The 17,559-nt window shown below is 52.3% G+C and overlaps 9 protein-coding genes across 9 annotated transcripts; 5 read left to right on the top strand and 4 right to left on the bottom strand.

Annotated features, from left to right (window-relative positions):
• Positions 1 to 1,011: 1,011 nt before the first annotated feature.
• On the bottom strand, positions 1,012 to 2,293 carry BD324DRAFT_578142 (putative succinyl-CoA ligase alpha-chain mitochondrial precursor; the record flags this gene model as incomplete). The annotated part of the gene is made up of 7 exons (XM_022013307.1): positions 1,012 to 1,423; positions 1,474 to 1,494; positions 1,547 to 1,568; positions 1,623 to 1,941; positions 1,983 to 2,048; positions 2,109 to 2,152; positions 2,203 to 2,293. The coding sequence occupies 7 exons, from the start codon at positions 2,291 to 2,293 to the stop codon at positions 1,012 to 1,014; spliced, it is 975 nt and encodes a 324-aa protein (XP_021872234.1).
• A 339-nt stretch (positions 2,294 to 2,632) lies between these two features.
• Positions 2,633 to 3,450, top strand: BD324DRAFT_620393 (GINS complex, Psf1 component). Its single transcript, XM_022015278.1, has one exon. The coding sequence runs from the start codon at positions 2,686 to 2,688 to the stop codon at positions 3,337 to 3,339; it is 654 nt and encodes a 217-aa protein (XP_021872233.1). The 5' UTR covers positions 2,633 to 2,685; the 3' UTR covers positions 3,340 to 3,450.
• A 274-nt stretch (positions 3,451 to 3,724) lies between these two features.
• On the top strand, positions 3,725 to 5,588 carry BD324DRAFT_348622. Its single transcript, XM_022012546.1, has 5 exons — positions 3,725 to 4,323; positions 4,421 to 4,682; positions 4,729 to 4,969; positions 5,025 to 5,271; positions 5,332 to 5,588. The coding sequence occupies exons 1-5, from the start codon at positions 3,990 to 3,992 to the stop codon at positions 5,553 to 5,555; spliced, it is 1,308 nt and encodes a 435-aa protein (XP_021872232.1). The 5' UTR covers positions 3,725 to 3,989; the 3' UTR covers positions 5,556 to 5,588.
• A 731-nt stretch (positions 5,589 to 6,319) lies between these two features.
• On the bottom strand, positions 6,320 to 7,925 carry BD324DRAFT_607843 (hypothetical protein; the record flags this gene model as incomplete). The annotated part of the gene is made up of 2 exons (XM_022014086.1): positions 6,320 to 7,765; positions 7,824 to 7,925. 2 exons carry the CDS (start codon positions 7,923 to 7,925, stop codon positions 6,320 to 6,322), a joined length of 1,548 nt encoding a protein of 515 aa, XP_021872231.1.
• A 218-nt stretch (positions 7,926 to 8,143) lies between these two features.
• On the top strand, positions 8,144 to 9,628 carry BD324DRAFT_620388 (hypothetical protein). Its single transcript, XM_022015277.1, has 5 exons — positions 8,144 to 8,465; positions 8,524 to 8,911; positions 8,974 to 9,043; positions 9,095 to 9,178; positions 9,219 to 9,628. Exons 1-5 carry the CDS (start codon positions 8,197 to 8,199, stop codon positions 9,359 to 9,361), a joined length of 954 nt encoding a protein of 317 aa, XP_021872230.1. The 5' UTR covers positions 8,144 to 8,196; the 3' UTR covers positions 9,362 to 9,628.
• On the top strand, positions 9,617 to 11,092 carry BD324DRAFT_620384 (hypothetical protein). Its single transcript, XM_022015276.1, has 5 exons — positions 9,617 to 10,050; positions 10,121 to 10,568; positions 10,635 to 10,695; positions 10,762 to 10,815; positions 10,872 to 11,092. The coding sequence occupies exons 1-5, from the start codon at positions 9,854 to 9,856 to the stop codon at positions 10,955 to 10,957; spliced, it is 846 nt and encodes a 281-aa protein (XP_021872229.1). The 5' UTR covers positions 9,617 to 9,853; the 3' UTR covers positions 10,958 to 11,092.
• Positions 11,093 to 11,117: 25 nt separating this feature from the next.
• Positions 11,118 to 13,038, top strand: BD324DRAFT_620380 (HbrB-like-domain-containing protein). The gene is made up of 5 exons (XM_022015275.1): positions 11,118 to 11,412; positions 11,470 to 11,669; positions 11,738 to 12,057; positions 12,113 to 12,314; positions 12,371 to 13,038. Exons 1-5 carry the CDS (start codon positions 11,181 to 11,183, stop codon positions 12,962 to 12,964), a joined length of 1,548 nt encoding a protein of 515 aa, XP_021872228.1. The 5' UTR covers positions 11,118 to 11,180; the 3' UTR covers positions 12,965 to 13,038.
• On the bottom strand, positions 13,039 to 14,259 carry BD324DRAFT_620375 (NO signaling/Golgi transport ligand-binding domain-containing protein). The gene is made up of 6 exons (XM_022015274.1): positions 14,048 to 14,259; positions 13,981 to 14,010; positions 13,828 to 13,881; positions 13,730 to 13,773; positions 13,541 to 13,640; positions 13,039 to 13,463 (listed from the first exon to the last, which is right to left on the bottom strand). Exons 1-6 carry the CDS (start codon positions 14,081 to 14,083, stop codon positions 13,236 to 13,238), a joined length of 492 nt encoding a protein of 163 aa, XP_021872227.1. The 5' UTR covers positions 14,084 to 14,259; the 3' UTR covers positions 13,039 to 13,235.
• A 2-nt stretch (positions 14,260 to 14,261) lies between these two features.
• Positions 14,262 to 17,066, bottom strand: BD324DRAFT_620369 (FAD-binding domain-domain-containing protein). Its single transcript, XM_022015273.1, has 2 exons — positions 16,396 to 17,066; positions 14,262 to 16,316 (listed from the first exon to the last, which is right to left on the bottom strand). The coding sequence occupies exons 1-2, from the start codon at positions 16,664 to 16,666 to the stop codon at positions 14,371 to 14,373; spliced, it is 2,217 nt and encodes a 738-aa protein (XP_021872226.1). The 5' UTR covers positions 16,667 to 17,066; the 3' UTR covers positions 14,262 to 14,370.
• Positions 17,067 to 17,559: the final 493 nt, after the last annotated feature.

The raw sequence follows: 17,559 nt of genomic DNA, 5'->3' as shown, positions 1-17,559 counted from the left end.
GAACAATGTGCATCGTGCTTGCGCAGGCATGCAGCACTGCTTGTATCTCGTACTGAATAGATCCGCTCTGTCCATATAGCAGAAGCGTCTGAGCAATCGGTCCCAGCATCTTGAGTGTCGACACCGAGGGGCGAGCACTCGGCAATTGCAGCTGAGCGTGGCAGATCTGCTGATTTTTAAGGAAGGCAAAACGCTCCTTTAATCCTTTGACTAGAGTATAGCATCGCTCATTTTCTCGACCACCTTGATGTTCCTTCTCTGTGGACACATGCTAAGCACGGCTCATGACTCGATGCATCGCCGTTGTACGGGCAAATCTGGCTGTGAATGGCAAAGGAGGCTACCCAGTAGCCCATGCCCCTCCTACACATCAGCGACACTCGATAACTCCTCTATCCACCCTCCAGCCTATGTTCTGACAAGCTTGATGAGGAAACGTGAGGCGCTCCCGGTCGCAGCAATTGTTCAGTAAATCTTCCAGACATGCTGCCGTATTTTCACCTCGTCTCTGATTTCAAGTTGCGACCAAATCTGAAGCAGAAGCTAAGGAGCTTATGGATCTGACAGATGTCAAAGGTCTACTCACCCTTGTCCATTATCTCTAGCCATTCCCAATTCCTCCATCCCTTTCTCCATGCCATTCTCCAGCTGGTACATGCGACGGCCGGGCTCCGTTCCGATGTGTCCCTCTATGTAAAGATAAAGCAAATGTCTGGGGTCCTATAGATGGCAGAGAAATGGCTGACCGTGGCTTCATATCACCCTTTGATCAGCCGCCATTCACTTCATGAATATTAAGAGCCCCCGTAGTAAAAGAGACTTGGAGTATCGAGCGAAAGAAACAGCACAAAGACAGCCAAGGGAGTGAATGTCTGAGCCTACGTCAATTCATTCGACAGCTGCAAATCGTGGTCAGAGGAGAGGAGGGGGAGTAGGCCAGTCACGTTGATGCATGAGTCCGAGACTGGCATGCGTCGATCTCGTTTCTGTATTTCGCGTGATACTCGCTACTTAAGCCTTGCCAGCCGCCTTCATGGCCTTGAGCATGAGATCTCCAATTTGCGCCGGGGATTCAGCGATAATCGCCCCGGCCTTCTGCAAAGCCTTGACCTTGTCACTCGCCGCACCTTTTCCACCAGAGATGATGGCGCCTGCGTGACCCATACGACGCCCAGGTGGGGCAGTCCGACCGGCGATGAAAGCGACGACCGGCTTAGGGTTGGCCGATGACTTGTTGTGTTGCTCCAAGTATTCAGCAGCGTCCTCCTCCATTGACCCTCCAATCTCTCCAATCAAGACGATTCCTTCTGTACGTGGGTCCTCGAGCAAGACTTTAACGACGTCAATGTGTTGAGTACCGGGGAAAGGGTCTCCACCAATACCGACAGTGAGCGACTGTCCGAGACCCGCGACGGTGGTTTGGCTAACAAGAGGTCAGCGGACTGAGCGGCGCAACTCTCGCTCCTGACTCACTTGACGGCCTCGTATGTCAACCTGAGAAGGGATTTTCAGCATCATTCGAACATAGACATCAACGTGCACTTACGTTCCTGAACGAGAGACAACTCCTGAGAGAACAAAGTTCAGTCATGCCCACTCGCAGCCCACACATCCGAACTCACCGATATTTCCCTGCATGAAAATACTACCTGGCATGATGCCCATCTTACACTTTTCACTAATGATTCCAGGGCAGTTTCCACCAATCATTCGACTCTTGTTTTGAGACTTGAGAGCGTTCATCACTCGAATCTGATCGCGTTGAGGGATTCCCTCGGTGATGGTGACGATGAGCTTGATCTCATTTTCTATGGCCTCAATAATGGCGTCGGCAGCGAACGGCGGAGGAACGTAGATGACCGAGGCATCTGGTTGGACCTTGTCCACTGCTTCACGGACCGAGCCAAAGACTGGAAGACCTAGGTGTTCTTGTCCCGCTTTCTGAGAGTCCGAGTCAATCGTGAACGAATCTATTTACGCACTTTTGGATTTGTTCCTCCGACCATACGTGTACCGTAATCGATAGCCTGTTGAGCGTGAAAAGTTCCCTGAGAGAATGGCGTCAGTACCATGACATGACCCAGAACTTCAGCACACGCTCTACTCACAGTCTTTCCAGTGAATCCTTGCACCAAGACCTTGGTGTCGGATCCTAAGAAGATGTTGATTAACCTTGGAGATCTCCAAGCCAATTGCACTCACCAATCAGAATGTTTCGGATAGTGTCCTCATATCCACCTGGCGCTAGCCTAGGGGAAAAGGTCGAGAACGTCCGCAGAGAGCCTATCGGCATTCAGTGTCAGTGCTACTGCCGAGTGTGCGAATCTCGAAAACGTCTCTTACCACGAGCAGCACCACGAACGGCACCGAGAGATTGTCCAATCATGTCTGGCGCAGTCTTTCAGTACGATCTGTGACAGTGGTGATTGCTGCTGCTTACTGTATGAATGGTTGCTAGACAAGCAAGGAAGAGAGATTGTATAAGATGCTCAGCGGCAGGTATGGGATGGGATCCCCCTTTGCATAAGGTCATTGGCGGCCGAATAATTCCGGGTTCTTGTGTTGGAGTTACGCCCACCGTGGGAAATCTATACGCGTCCGGCGCGAAGCATCATTTCCTCACCTTCCATCTACAGCATCTACAACAAGCATAGGATACTGCCAATTCGGGTGGGGTAAACCATCATGTACGGTGACTTGGCTCTCCAACTAGTCACTGCGTCTCATAGATCGACTTTGGCGAATACTGCTCAGCTGCCTTTACCGAAATACGCCTTGTCCCTCATCCTGTCCATCTGCCTGGAGACACGACAATTAGGCAACAGCATCACTGCTGCAGCAGAGCAGCATGGTCAAGCCTCTCTCTCTCAGGACAGGGGTCTATTGTGTAGTCTGACAGTACAACACCTCGCTGCCAGACGGAACAAACGTTGTCTGCTGGCATACCTGCAGAATCGGGTAGGAGGTATCAAAGAGAGATGGTGGGATGCAGGCGGAGGATTAGCGTATCTATTATCACCTGGAACATCATCTGGAGTCACGTCGGAGGATGCACCGGATCTGAGATCAGCACTATCACCCCAAGAGCTAGATTTCTTGCGTGGCTACAATAGCTTGATATTGGATTACAAGTCGGATTTCCTGGATGTCTTGGATCTCACGGCGAGCATCGATCGACCGCCAAGTGAGCTCATGGTGGATGTTAGGGTCGTCAAGGATGCAGGAGAGGTCATACTTGAAGGAGGAGAACGTATCGACTTTAGGAAGGGAGAGCGGTTCAGATTGGCAAGAGGTCAAGTGGAGAGGTTGATAGTACAGGGATTTTTGGAGGAGGTATAGAGACAATCGAGCCTTGGATTGGTCAGCCCATAATCTGGAAAGGGCACCGCAACGACTCGATAGGCATACTGTAGCATAGCGCATGTATCATGCATCCGGCATTAACGATCGTCATCGGACCATCACTGGCTGATCGAGAATTCAATTCGCAGGGGGCGAACCTCGAGCCCTCCCTACCATGCGCGAGCCTCTTCAGGTCCTCAAGCTCCGAGTGAATCACAGCTCTGTAACCCTCCATCTTGCCCGTCCAGACGCCTCTAGCCTGAAGCCTCTCACCAGCGCATGCTCTGTACTAGATGCCGCTCGACGTCAAATAGACACGTTGATACAAGTTCTCGGTGACCAATGGAGCGAGCCGCATGAAATACCCGCGGCCGCAACTTTCAAGAGTCACGTACTGGATATGCGAATTCATGATCCATCACCAATCCCAGCTGCCTTCCGACTAGGTCCCTGGTCTTTGCAAAGAGCGACCCATCGCCCATCACCTCTCGGAGCTTTGACTCTAGTCCGAAGATGTTTTGGTAGGCGAAGTTGACTCCCAGTTGGTCATCACCTGCGTCACCTCAGGAGCCAAATTCATCGTCATCCGACAATAAATCGGGATCACCATCGAGCCAGTGTGATCACGTCCGAATCGCTCAACTCGCATGCTCGGGACGTCTATCACTGTCATAGTCATTGTCATAGCGACCATGTCGATGCTTCGATCTCCATTATTCACCGGGAATCTGCCACAGGCTACCCCTGGACCACATAAGAAGATTGGATATGCCTATGTTAGGGGTCCACCCACAAAGGCATACTCCATTTTCTGGCCAAAGCTCGCTTCGACTGAGCGCCCTGTCCTGAGTATGGATCAGATTGGATACTCTCTTTTCTATCCCTACGGCGAATCCGCAAAGAAGACCCACGGAGTCCATTGGTTTCCAGAGCCGGTGAACGAGATGGTATTTGGGTACGAAAAGTTTCTAGGAAAGAAAGGTGTATCTTGGTTGTGTGAGTGAGAATGATCGATTCTGGCTGCCCATTCATACGATCGTCAGAGCTTGAGGGACTAGTGCTGACATTATATACCCAGTCAAAGCCCTCCGATTCATCGTTGGTCGCTTAAAATTCCCGGCCTATCACAATACCCCGCTCAAGACCAACTCTTCGAAATACCCCCTCGCAGTATTCTCACACGGGTTGGCCGGAACGAGACATACCTATACCCAATATGTGACAAGTTTGGCATCGGAAGGATATATAGTGCTGGTTGTAGAACATCGAGATGGGTCCGGACCTGCCGTGACGTTGCCTGATGACGAGATCCTGCATTATGTCAAACAAGACGATCTGGTGTGAGTGCGGACACGACGAACAGGACTCGGACTGACCGATTGACAGTTGGGACGAGAGCAATCACGGGACGCTAGAGAAATTCAGGACCTCCCAGCTGGATTTCAGGATTCGAGAGATATATGAATGCCTTCATTCATTCCGTCAGCTCGTCGATGGCAACAGCGACAAGAAGGATATACTGGGCCTAGACGAAAGTGCGCGAGGAGAGTGGATAGAATCATTCAGAGATAGGATAGAAACAGACCAACTTTATCTCACGGGACATTCTTTCGGAGGCGGGACCATTGTAGGTCTCGTTCCGCCGTCTCTCAGTTAAGCCTGTTACTGACTCGTGCCTTCAGCTCTATACCCTTCAGACACCACCACCGGAAGGTCATGCGTCTCTGCCCGTCAAGAAGGCCATCATGCTCGATCCGTGGCTAGAACCTTTACCGATTCCATCACCTTCCGGTCACGCTCCTCCCCATACACCCCCAACATTGGTGATCAATTCACCAGGATTTACCATCTGGAAGGGCCATTTTCCCAGACTTGTGAACATTGTGAAAGGGATGGGAGGAAACCTCGTCACACTGATGAACAGCAATCGTGAGTCTTGCCACGCCACGCCCGCTTGCATTGTCCCCTGATCCCGTTTCCGTCCATCAGACCAAAGCTTTTCGGATTTTCCTCTCCTCGCCCCAACTTCACCGTCGAAAGCCCTGCAGTTGTTATCGACAGTCCACGAGCTCTCAGCGTCATTCTTGAGTGGCAAGCTAGACCAGTGCCCCTTGGTACAGGCGCAGCCCGATGAAGGCGACTTCGAACGTGGCGAAGACGGCAAGATGAAGGCTGACGACCCCGTCGTTGTCCACCTTAAAGGGGACATGTGAAGGCGAGTCGGATCTCGAAGATTGATCACCGCCTTGGCGACGCTTGCACGACCAAGACTGCAATCATTACTGTATTATAGTCCATACACCATCATGATATATCAGTGGGTCTTGGAGAACCAACTGTGGGGATTCACGATGTCTCAACTGGTGTCTGTGATGAATCCCGACAGATGCCCGTCGCAGTGTGCCCCCCGATCCGACGGCTTCCGGAGCAGATGCACACATACCGAGAAATATCGAGGGAGAAATCGTAACGGAAATGGAGCCATTCCGGAGCTGGGTCGGAGCTGTTTCGGAGCTCATCCCGAGCTCTTCTGGAGCAATCCGAGGCTTCTTCGTGGGTGTACTTCGACAACTTCGACCGGATCTTCGTGTGTGCACTTCGTAGACTTCGTCAAGAACCTCGAGCTCAATCTGGTAGACCATATCACAACAATAGACGGACTCATCGTACTGGAATCGCAAACTCGCTCTTTCTGCCCAGACGGTAGATGCTAAAGAATTATCGTGCCTCTTTGTGTGTCTTTCGTTCCCATTTGTAGAGTGATGCGAAGCTCCTGTCAGTTCGAAAATTTTTCGACGCTGTCTCGATGCGGACTTGAGATAGTCGACAAGAGATCGACACTCTATACCGAAATACTTTGACACTTGCTTTCTGCGCCACTTGAATACCGATGCGAGCCCCTGAATTGACACTGATACTACTTTTTCTACCCTTACCAGTCATTTTCACACGCCAGCTGCATGCCTGAGCAAACCTGTCATGATTCCCCGCCTGGACCTTCCCTGTAGAAGAGGAAAGGTCTGGTGCTGGTCCTCTTCATGGGATTCGCTATCCGTCCCTCTACGCCAGGTCCTGCACCCAGTTTGCCGCCATACCTAGACGCACCGGCCGCGCCATCGTTACGACCCAAACCTGATGGGTAACCATACCCAGCGCCGCGTCCACGAATCGCCAAGTCGCCTCTTGATCCACCAGTCCCAGCACTCGGCCCCGTCGGCGCTCTGATAGAATTGGCTCCACTCAGGGGTATACTGGCTGGTCCGCGCGGTGGCTGCCGCCCTGCTAGCCCTCTGAAGCTGGCTTCTGATCCTGCAGCCCCTCTAGCTCCTATAGATCCTCCTCCTACAAGCTCGAATGAATATCCCTCGTCTCCATCCTTGATATGCAGAGATAATTTCTGCCTCCCATTGGCCCAAGCGAATTCTTCCCTCTCGACCAGGCTTTTGAGTTCTTCATCGGGTACAAATTGTACTCTTAGTGTACCTCCCGTATCTTCTGGCCACGTTGCTCCCTCGATCTTCTCAGCAGTCTCTAGTGCATCCTCGACGGAGGGATACGTGGCATAAGCGTGGTCCTTGACTCCTGATAACCATAAGCCAGGATGATCTAAAGATGCAAACGGGGCCTTGGGCGGTGGCAGGAGATCGGCGGGATGACGAGCAGGTAAGAGATAGTCGTGTAATGCAGGGATAAGAAGAGGTCGACGAAGATTTGTGATGTACAGGTTCGAGGTTGGAGGGTGAATGAGGTGAGAGAGGGAGACAGGAAGAGGGGTAGTGTAAGTCGATTTTGAGCGCTTCACAGGGGCCGAGTTGTCCTCTTCGCGTGCGCGTTTGGCGGGCTTGGAGCCCGGACTAGGTGCTCTAGTGCGCGCGTCTGGACGAGGTGATCTAGATCCTGATGCCTGTGGTTGGTCGCTCGTATCACCATCGTCTTGCCTTGTGGCTCGTGGAACTTCTGGCCCATGTCCGTTCGTTTTCGCAGATGATTTCAGGGCGGTTGCCCCATCTTCAGAGGGGTTCGAGTCGGATATCTCAGCACCCTTCTCTGAGTCCTCAGTATCCATCTTGACGTCATCTCCCTCCAACATAGCATCACCCACACCCTTTCCATCCTCGACTACTGCAGTGGCGTGCGGAGAGATTGCCGCGTTTTCAGGCTCCAGAGGAGTCGGTGTGACCTCTTTGGAGACAGGTGGGGGCTTCTCCAAATCCTGGACTCTAGGACTTGGTGGTTTGGTAGCTCCTCCTTCCTCCTTGTGCTCGCCATCAACCTTTTCCTCCTCGACCCTCTCCTGCTCATGCGGGTCTGACGATGATCCTCCCAGCGCCTCTGCATCATCTTTGATTTCGCCAGTTGGCTCAGAGTCTTCCGTAATCCCAGTCAGGTCCCTATCTTGAGCATCTTGAAGTCGTTCGGCGAGCTGAACAAAGGGCCTTTCAGCGTTGACTTGGAAGGGCTCTGACAGGCCTTGCACTTACATCCTTCTTGAGCCCCGTCACTGAGAGACCACGCTTTTTCAGCTCTTCTTTGAGATCTGCAACTTTCAGACTGGCGACGTCAAGCTGATCAGCCTCCACCATGATGGGCGGGAAAATGGACGAGGTCTCGATTGAGCCGCGCAGTGATGATCCAACAAGAGGAGGCATTTCAAGCTGGTACAGCTGAGTACCACGCACGGTACGAGGAGATGACGTGTTGCCTTCAGCCAGACGGAAGCAGGCTTATCAACCTGTATCTCGGCTAAATCCGGTAATCGGAGGAATGCCGCCAAGCCAGCCAGTTGCTCATTATGTCAATGGTCAAGTGCATCTAACATCCTACACTTATAGACAGTAGTAGAAGCTGGGCACGATGTCTGGACCACCAACGTATGAAGCAGCGACTGCCGATCGACATCAGCCCCAGCTAGCAGTGACAAATCCGCAAGGTCAAACCACATCTCCTGCCGCTGCAGCCAATACATCCGGGAATGATCATGATCTCTCGAGGGTCCGATCGAATGATACGGTATCGAGTGTCGGTTCGACATTCGTCGATCAGATAGGCGAAGACGGCAGAAGAAGTATGGATGATGAGAGAAGGGACTTGCCTCCAGGATGGGTCAGGTGTTTCGATCCGAAGTGAGTGATTTTCACGAGCCGGAAGGAACCAAGCCAGCTGATGACGGCGTCGTAACAGGACAGAACATCATTTCTATGTGGAGGAAGCCACACGTCGAAGTATCTGGGTACATCCATATGATGATCCGACGTACTTGGAATCATTACCCGATGATCATCCCGCCAATCCAAACTCGCCAGAAGCTCAAAGACTTCGAGAGCGTGCGGAAGAAGAGAGAAAGACTGAAGAATTTTTACGGGCTGAACGAGAGGGTCAGCAAGGTGATCACTCGAGGACAGCAGCAAATGAGGCTTCAGAGCGCGGGACTCCCCAAGGCGCTGATAAGGACGCGCACAGGAATTGGTTTCAGAGGCAAAAGGATCATCTCATCGGTACTAAGGAGGAGAGGCAAAAGGCCAAAGAGGAGAGGCAGAGGATCAAGGCAGAGCAGAAGCGAAAGGCAAAGGTGATTTATAATCGAACAATCCTCCCGTATCACATTCTTACTTTTGGCTGACGCACAAACAGGAGGAGCAGGTTGAGTACATGAAACGACGACAAGAGCTGCTCAAGAGGCAAATGAACGACCCAACGATTCGTAGGTGCCCGAAAAGCAGAATCTCTTGCCGAGACTGAAAAACTCCTCCAGGTCGCTACTATGCCTCGGACCCATATAGCTATTCGGCCCCTTCAATGGCATACTCTCGAGCGTATGGCAGTCCGTTCGGATACGGTAAGTCACCCGCATTGGGCCTCATACTCACTTTGCATAGGCTACGGAGGAGGTTACGGCCGAAGACGATATGGCTATGGGGGCTATGGGGGATATGGACTAGGTATGCCGATGGCAGCGGGTCTCGGAGGGTTCGGAGGCGGTCTCTTACTCGGAGAGGCCATGGGAGGTGAGCAACGGTGACGGAAGAAAGGGGCTTCTACTGATATCTTGGCTTAGGTGGTTTTGGTGGTATGGGGGGCATGGGTATGGGTATGGGCGGCGGCGGCGGAGGTGGAGGTTTTGATAGTAGTGCAGCTGGGGCAATGGGCGGGGGCATCGGCGGGGCAATGTAGTGTCAGAAGCGGATCTGTGACTTGACTGGTCGACTCTTGTTCTTATAGTTTTGTTTTTGAGTGAATCGAATATCACATCTTTCGGTCGGTGTTTTCCTATGCAAGTTGCCTCTCCGATCTGTAGCCACGCCCTCATCGAAAGGCTCTAATGAGCTATTTACAAGCTCTTGACGAGGTGGGCTATGCTGATTTGTCGCCGGTGGATAGTAACCAAGGCACAACTCTATTGTGGCTCCCCACGCCGGTGAATCCCAAAATAGACCAAAGCATTAATATCCCTCACCTTTGATCTCCCCCCCGGACCATTGTCCTCTTCTGCACTCTACCCAACGCAAGCATCATGTCCGCTCCGCCTACATACCAAGCAGCTACGAGTGACTGGTCAGGGCCATTCGATGATGACTCTGCAGCTCAACAGAACCTTCAGCCTCAACAGACTCATCAGGTCTCCCGCGCGGTCACTGCAGCGAGCATGATGAATCGGAATGATGAGAGACGTCCCTTACCTGCAGGTTGGGTTAGATGCTACGATCCGTCGTAAGTTGACTTGGAAAGCTCCTCTCGTGCGATCGATTTGACTGCTCTCTGACGTTCCCCCCGAAATAAGGAGTGAGCATGTGTTCTATGTTGAAGAATCGACCAGACGATCCATCTGGGTTCACCCATACGATGATCCGGCCTTTTTGGCCTCTCTCCCAGATGATGATCCCACAAATCCAAACGGATCAGCAGCTCGACAGGCTCGTGAACAGGCAGAACAGGAGAGAAGAACGGAAGAGCGTCTTAGGGCCAAAGCGAGAGAAGCGGATGGACCAGTCTATTCATCTCAGCCGGCGCCGGCGCCGTCGCCACCACCACCCCCTTCATTAAACCGTATGGGAAGCAGTGGCTTTGGTCCCGCTTCATCGACATCGTCTTTCGGTCCAGCTGGATTTGGAGCACCCAATCAACCGCAGCACGGGCACAAGAGCTGGCTTCAGAAGAAGAAGGACAAGCTATCGGTTTCCAAGGACGAACGTCAGCGGATGAAAGAACAGCAGAAGGAGGCGGATATAGTGAGGGCATTCTTTGCTGCTCAAACTCAGAACTCCCCGTCGCTCGTGGCTAACGACTGTCTGCAGGATAACCAAATTGCAAGGACTCAGCAACAGCAAGACATGTCAGACAGGGTCGGAAACAACGGTGAGCTTCATCATTCCTTAGCGTCGCTGCTCTTGCTTCCTTCACTAACCGCTCTCCTCTCTTCAGGCATGCCGAATGGTCAACCTATGGTCATGGGCCCTGGCGCCATAGGTTCAGCCCGTTAGTCTCCTTTTTTTATCCCTCCAATGCACGCATCGCTGATACAATATACGTAGGATATTCCTCCGTCTATAGGCCCATGCCAGTCAACTACGGTATGGGAATGATTGGCTCGGCCGCTCCTTTCTCCACACCCTTCTGAGCCGCATGCGAGGCCGACGTTGCAGTGGTGAAAGAGACAGTATCGAGTCAGAAGCTGTTTGCAGAACAAGGCGTCCGTTTGTCGTATTTCCATATGGGTCCCTCCGTCGTTGTATGTATCTGAGGTCACATATCGTCGAATCTCAAAAGATGCGGGGACGGTATTTCTCTATTTCCTCCATTTTGTGTTACATCTTAATCCAACACTGCACTCTCCCCTTGGAATGGCATACAAACCACCGTCCCGGAACCCATCGGGTCTATCCATTCGACCGCCATCTCCCAAGACCGTGCTCGCTCCGCCGCTCGTCACTCCCACAGCGCAAATATCGAGCTCAAATGGTGCGGTAGCCGGACCATCGAATCCCTCCTCACCTCGTCGCATGGCGACATCGCCCATCTCGCCGTCCCAATCCAGTCAGGGTGGTTTGTGGGGTGGTCAAGGCTCTCAACATGGTCAGCTGTCTCAGCAATCACTGCAACAAACTTTATACAGCTGACGCAATGGACCAGGAGCATCCAATGCTTACGGAGGTCCCTCTGATGATCGATTCAGGGGAAATAGCTTGGACGTACCTCCAGGCGGAGGCAGTACAGGCAACCCAGGAGGCTTTAGGGATAGACGTCTACCTGGAGCAACTTGGGCAGCTCCACATAGCCCGCATAGGAATAAGAGTCATACTAGTGGTGCAGGAGCATACGACAATAAGCTGGCAAGTCTTTATCTACGAGCATCCGTCGTTACGCAAGGTTCGAAGCTGATCACTCGACGCGTGCTCAGGTCTCCTCCACACTCTCCCACTTGCCTCCTCTTCCCTCACCTTCAGGCTCGACATCCCCATATCAATCCACCCCGACCTTGTTGAACCCTCGACCCACCTCACCTCGACCTGTCAACTCTGTGATCCCAATCCTATCATCTTCCTCTGGTATCGTCTTGCCCGACGGTACGACCCTCTCTAGAGATGCCGAGAGACCAGGGAGGAACATGGCAGATGCCATCGCTCATAGTTCTCCCTCTTCACCCTGGAGCGTCTTGACAGTACACGTCTTACCCCTCTTCGCCGGTGGTCCACTCAAAACGCCCATCGAGGACCTCAAGTAGGTCAAAGCGGAGCAGCAGGCATATCGAAATGCTGACCCGTCCTCCTTACAGCCATCTGTGCCATTCACACATCGTCGCAGTCTCCCAACGCGTTCCATTGTCCCGTGTCATCCCTGTCTTGACGCAAGATCTCCGAGATTTCATCGCTAGCGGGATGCTCACTCTCAAAGCAAAATTTGAGACACTAGAAGAGGCAAAGATCATCCCAAGAGCAGCGGAGGTCTGGTCATTCTTCTGGTCACAGGTCTTGCCGGTGTGTACAAGCACGTCCCAAGCTTTGAGAGCAGGAGCCGCTGACACCCTCTTCAGTATCTCGAAGGCGTGTACTTGCCTTTCACTCAAATCCGAGACGTCCCATCTACGACCCAGTCATCAGGCTCGACCAACTCAATCGTCTCCATTCCACTCATTCCCGTCAGGCATCTTCTCTTATCCGGATTTATGCTTCACATCCTGCTCCCTCTTCTTCCCCGCCTGATTCCACTCATCTCATCTTCAAATCTTCCGCCTTCCTTACCTGAATTGCAGAGGATCCTGCAGATGAGTCTGGTATTGTCGACGCAAGCAAGGTATTCGTCAATCTTTCAAACGAGAGAGAACAGGGACGAAGAGGTACGAGAAAACGTCGAAACACTAGGGCGCACAGTCAGATGGAGGATGCAGCATGGCGATTCGGCCATCTCTGAGCAGCCTGCTCCTGGTGCAACACGGGTTCAAAGAGGCATGTCAGTCTCCGGTCGTAGGCGAAAAGGGATCAGAGGATCGTTCGTGCCTAGAGAGGATGGCTTTGCAGAGGACGATGACGATGACGATCCTACACCGAATCAGAGTTATGCGGCTGGTGCGGCGGAGTGGCCACCGGTAGGGACGCAGGGGACACAGTCGACAGTTGTGGCGTCGTAGGTCTCATCGTTGTTGTGGAGATAGTCAAGGTGGTTGGTTGTACAGTAGTGCATGGGCTGGCGCTCGGGCCTATTCGTCGTTCTCTGGCTGTTCCTCCTCCATGATCCGTAATAATCTGACATGCAAGTCGGTACTTTCATCACCGCGTAATGTATCCGACAAGAAGCGAGCTTCGACCTGGAGCTGGATCTGTGGGGTATGAGGATCAGCCCAGAGCCAGGAATAAGGGGCGGAATTGGTTTACAGGACATCCAGGGAGACCTAAGCCCTCTCAACTTACCATCTCCAAAGCACCCCGTATGACACCACACAAGACATTACTAAACCACAGGCCTCCCTCCTTCGCATCTCTAGGGAGGTCTGCAAACTCCGCCAGGGGATTATCATCGAGTGTCAAGATGAATTCTGAGGGTTGTGGTAAAGATGGATTGGAAGGTTGAGCAGAAGCAGGAGGGAACGAGAGTGTAGGCGTGATATTGAGGAACGTCTTGAATGCGACCTATAGAGATGTCCTTCTGCTTCAGTCCCGATTGCTTGTTGGAAATCCCCTCTCATCTTGGAGTCTTGACGACTGACCTTTGAAATGACCTCTGCGGTCTCTGCAAAGCTTGAACAACGTTGTAATCCCGTCCGAGCGAGGAAATCCTCGATTAGACGAGTACCCATGTTGTAGCCCCTGTGAGCCAAAAGACATCAGCTGGATCTCAGGGACCCCTTGAATCGACGGTGGTACCGCGATGGAATGGGGAGAAACGTCCAACCCACATCTTCTCGAGCTGCTTGTTGACCTCGCCGTAATCTTCATAATCCTGGCGTTGAGAGTCAACAGTGGTCCTTTAATCGGAGAGACATCTTGGACTCACCTTGATCAACTGTACGACAAGGGCACCGTATGTCAGAGTGAACAGCTCGGCGTTCTGAAAGATCCTATTAGCGCACGTAACGTCTCTCCCACCGACTCAGAAGGTAAAGGCTAAAAGGGCAAAGGGGCAACGATACGAGACATTTCAACTCACCACTTTATCAGTCCGCTTCCAGACATCGTCCTGATTGTCAACTGGTGTTCAGTGGCGACAGACTTACCCCTATGGCTTTGTACTGCTTCGACCCGCTCGACATTCTGATCCAGCTGGTTTTCTCTCAAGTGAGCAAGCTATGCTCAACAGACAGACTCGAACGAGACTCTACAGGAATCTCGACTGTAATTGAACTGCTTTCGTGGCGGTCATCGCCGCTACAGATGGTTCTGCAGCTGGCCATGACCGACGATGAAAATGATCTTGTCACGACGGCCTATGCCCAGAGCGCATTATGCAATGTGTTCATGTCTATGCTATATGTGTTACAAGACGACCCCAAATATGGCCGTACATAAATATAGTGAAAAGCCAATGGCCTGAAACACTTTAGAAACCAAATTGTTCTTCTGCCAATTCGACTCCACCGACGCCCTTGAATTTGACCCTATCGAGACGCCTGACGGTATCACGTACGTCGTTGATCATCGCTGATGGTCCACACGCAGCGACACAGATTCCACAGGGGTTCATTTGGCGTTTGGTCGACCGATCAATGACTTCATCGGCTATACCCTCGAGAAGCGTATCAAATACAGGTCTGCCACGTTCGACCGAGATGTCCGATAAGGATCGCCTGGAACCGCTGTTGGAGCGGACGAGGTCACCTTTTTCAAGATCCTCAGAGAGTGTAGATTGACTCGATGACAAGCTCAAGAGTGGCAGCGGCGAAGAATCGGGACAGCGTGAGAGATAGATTTTGATTCGGAGAGCCACAGGGACAGGATTTTCAGGCGAGGCCAGACATTTCTCTTCAAATCGTTTGGCGTCCTTGACGAGTTCTAGAAGCGTAGGGAATAGAGGAGAAGCCTGCTCTTCGTTCTTGACGATCCAGACGAGGTCGATGGCTCTGGCACGAACGACACCTGTCGGGGCGCGAATGATCAAATCATGTGCGAGGGATAGAGAATGGGTGATACCGCTACCAGCAGCGACGAGCAAGACAGAGCTGAAGGAAGGGACAAGGGTGTTGCCTAAGCCTCCATAAGGTCCTTCAACGATGATCGTCGCCCGTCGAGTGCCTTGCTCAGCGTCCACTGATGATGCGTATCCGTGCAGTTTGCGGGTCCAGCCGCCGACTGCTTTGCAGAGGAGGATCATGCCTTCTCCATCGGGTGCGGAAGCGATGGTGAAGGGATGACCCTCGATACCGATACCAGGGATGCGAATTCGGACATGTTGACCTGCCCGCCAGCCAGTACAGATGCTTGGGATAGTGACGAGTGTGGTGTCGTTTGGTAGAGCAACCAGTTCCGCCACGGCGAAACGGGTCTTGCAGAGAGAGAAAATGTGCGAAACGGTATAGATGATGGCCGAGGCGAGGCACCAAGGCTTGGCGACCTTGACGTGGAAAGCCAGTCCAACGAGCAGGGCGATCATACCAGCAAAGTGTGACGCTTTGAAAACAGTGTAGAACCTTTGTCTCAACCAGGGTACAGAGGTAATGCCAATGACCAGCACGGCTATCCAAGCTGCGAGACCCCCTCTCAAAGCTTCCGTGGATAGATTGAGCGGCTTGTGAAATGCAGCCAGTTTCCAAGCGAAGAATCCGACGTGAAGGGCAGAGGCGAGGAAAATGACTCTGCCGACAATCTTGTGAAAGACCTTGAGTCGTTCATAGCCTTTTCCGACGCATAGTCCGACCAAATTGGCTCGAACGCCGAAGAGCATGACGATGGGAATCTGAGACATGGCGATCCAACCTGTGCGCATGAAGTCTCTCCCGTATCCTGAACCAGGTTTCGAGGCGTCGACGTCTGATTTCCAGATCATGGCGAATGCAACGAGGACAAAGTAGATTAAGACGACGGCAATTTGCGGTATCCTAAGCGACGTTCCAAATCGGTAAGGAAATCGAGCGAAAGGAGCCATCATGAGAGCCGAGGTGAACGGGACAATGTTGGAGATGGGTCGCATGTGCGGTGGAGGTAGCAAAGTGGCAGCGGGCGTGGTACTGGGAGTTGGCCCCACGAAGCTGTTCCGTGGATAATTACCAGAGGCGAAAGGAGGGGGCGTCCATCCTTTGATCGAATCAGAGTTGGCGATTGAACCAGAAGATGAATCATCTGCGACGATCCTTTTTCCAGACCACAAAAGCCAACCCCTTTCTAGATCTCCACCTCCTGCGCGACGAGGCTTGGAGGGGTCATCGCCTTTGGATGGTGCTCGATAACGTCGAGTTGCGAACACCCTAGCGATGAAACGAGGATGCAGGAACAGCATGATGAAAAGGAGTAGACCGAGCATTGCCAAGAGAAGGTATTTGGGCATGGAGCCTGGGAGGGGGCAAAGCCACGCGGATCAGTGATCGTTGCCCTCTATGTCGCCTCTGGGCGAAAAGGCGTAGGGACTCACTACTCAGGGCTAATTGATCCATGGTCTCCTTTTCCATGATTTCCTTGATCTTTGACGAGGCATCAGCAGCCAAGGCTGCAGATGTATGGGTGACGATTGATGTCGGTGTCGTGGCAGCAGCCAATGACCCACTAAGCACAGCCGAGACCAGCTCGGTAGGCGTAGCGTCGACATTAGAGGCAGTGAACGTCATCACTGATGGGGCAGCCGAGGGACCAGCTGCCAGAGCTTGGATCACTGCGCCTGTCGATGGATCAACCATGAGAGGCATTGTGAGAGCGTAGACGAGGGTTCGTCAAGTAGTGGATTGAAACGAGTGTAGGTGACCGGAGTCCGTCCCAAATGAATGTGAGAATGGTCGTGCCAGGTGAGAGAATATGCGAGAGAAAGAGCGTCGTGAGATGTGAATCGGAGGAAGAGGAAGAAAGAGGTTGAGAGAGGATGAGATGACTTTCCAAAAACCCCCCTCCGCTCGTTCTTTCTCTCTCTCTCTTTATGTCATGTTCATTCAACCGGTGCGCTGCTATTCCCAAAGGCCTCAGATAACGAACGTATGCTCGGTGCAGCCACCCCGAATCCACCTACCTCTTCGTTGGAGCCGAATGCGAAGATGAATTGAATGGAACGGATGAGAGAGAGAGATGGATGGTTGTGATGCGCTCAGAAACGAGTTTGGTCAAGAGGCGTTTTTTTGCGTTTTTTATTGTTGCGAGGTCCCATTTTTCTGAAACACGTCCAGGGGCGCGAAAGGGGGACAGGGGGGATTAGGATTGAAATACTAATGAGTGGCCACATTCTCATTGGAATCTTGACTCTCTATTAGGATCTTGTTTGTAATCTCTCCACTCTCTTACTGGATGCAGCAGAATGGACGCCTCTCGTGGCGCTTTCATAGATGAAGTGTGGCGTCTTTCTTTCTCTTTCCGAGTTCGGGTTGCATACATCATCATACGCTCTTGAGAGCAGCTGTCAGCAGACCCAGTGACGACGATACACCAGAAGAAGAAGGAGAAGAACATCCAGTAGAACGGATTTAAAGTGGGTGCTCGGGCCTAGAAGATAACTGCTGCCGCATGTGATCGAGAGGGGACAGTGGAGCGTGCGTAATGGGGCGGTATTTGGCGGCGCCAGGGGAGGGACTTCGTCGTGAATCAGGTACAATTC

Source organism: Kockovaella imperatae (assembly GCF_002102565.1).
Source record: "Kockovaella imperatae strain NRRL Y-17943 chromosome Unknown BD324scaffold_4, whole genome shotgun sequence".
Lineage (NCBI taxonomy): Eukaryota > Fungi > Basidiomycota > Tremellomycetes > Tremellales > Cuniculitremaceae > Kockovaella > Kockovaella imperatae.
This window is presented reverse-complemented; position numbering and strand designations above follow the sequence as displayed.

Bases quoted from the DNA above. Each gene is read 5' to 3' on its own strand.
- BD324DRAFT_620384 (XM_022015276.1), top strand. From the start codon at position 9,854: ATGTCCGCTCCGCCTACATACCAAGCAGCTACGAGTGACTGGTCAGGG. The intron at 10,569-10,634 runs GTGAGGGCATTC...GACTGTCTGCAG, and splicing joins AGCAGAAGGAGGCGGATATA to GATAACCAAATTGCAAGGAC. The intron at 10,816-10,871 runs GTTAGTCTCCTT...CAATATACGTAG, and splicing joins TGGCGCCATAGGTTCAGCCC to GATATTCCTCCGTCTATAGG.
- BD324DRAFT_620393 (XM_022015278.1), top strand. From the start codon at position 2,686: ATGTACGGTGACTTGGCTCTCCAACTAGTCACTGCGTCTCATAGATCG.
- BD324DRAFT_620375 (XM_022015274.1), bottom strand. From the start codon at position 14,083: ATGTCGAGCGGGTCGAAGCAGTACAAAGCCATAGGG. The intron at 13,774-13,827 runs GTGAGTCCAAGA...TCTCAACGCCAG, and splicing joins TTGTCGTACAGTTGATCAAG to GATTATGAAGATTACGGCGA. The intron at 13,464-13,540 runs GTCAGTCGTCAA...ACATCTCTATAG, and splicing joins CCGCAGAGGTCATTTCAAAG to GTCGCATTCAAGACGTTCCT.
- BD324DRAFT_620369 (XM_022015273.1), bottom strand. From the start codon at position 16,666: ATGCCTCTCATGGTTGATCCATCGACAGGCGCAGTGATCCAAGCTCTG. The intron at 16,317-16,395 runs GTGAGTCCCTAC...GCCCCCTCCCAG, and splicing joins GGATCAATTAGCCCTGAGTA to GCTCCATGCCCAAATACCTT.
- BD324DRAFT_348622 (XM_022012546.1), top strand. From the start codon at position 3,990: ATGCTCGGGACGTCTATCACTGTCATAGTCATTGTCATAGCGACCATG. The intron at 4,683-4,728 runs GTGAGTGCGGAC...ACCGATTGACAG, and splicing joins GTCAAACAAGACGATCTGGT to TTGGGACGAGAGCAATCACG. The intron at 4,970-5,024 runs GTAGGTCTCGTT...TCGTGCCTTCAG, and splicing joins CTTTCGGAGGCGGGACCATT to CTCTATACCCTTCAGACACC.
- BD324DRAFT_620388 (XM_022015277.1), top strand. From the start codon at position 8,197: ATGTCTGGACCACCAACGTATGAAGCAGCGACTGCCGATCGACATCAG. The intron at 8,466-8,523 runs GTGAGTGATTTT...GCGTCGTAACAG, and splicing joins GTCAGGTGTTTCGATCCGAA to GACAGAACATCATTTCTATG. The intron at 8,912-8,973 runs GTGATTTATAAT...ACGCACAAACAG, and splicing joins AGCAGAAGCGAAAGGCAAAG to GAGGAGCAGGTTGAGTACAT.
- BD324DRAFT_620380 (XM_022015275.1), top strand. From the start codon at position 11,181: ATGGCATACAAACCACCGTCCCGGAACCCATCGGGTCTATCCATTCGA. The intron at 11,413-11,469 runs GTCAGCTGTCTC...GCAATGGACCAG, and splicing joins TGGTCAAGGCTCTCAACATG to GAGCATCCAATGCTTACGGA. The intron at 11,670-11,737 runs GCAAGTCTTTAT...ACGCGTGCTCAG, and splicing joins GAGCATACGACAATAAGCTG to GTCTCCTCCACACTCTCCCA.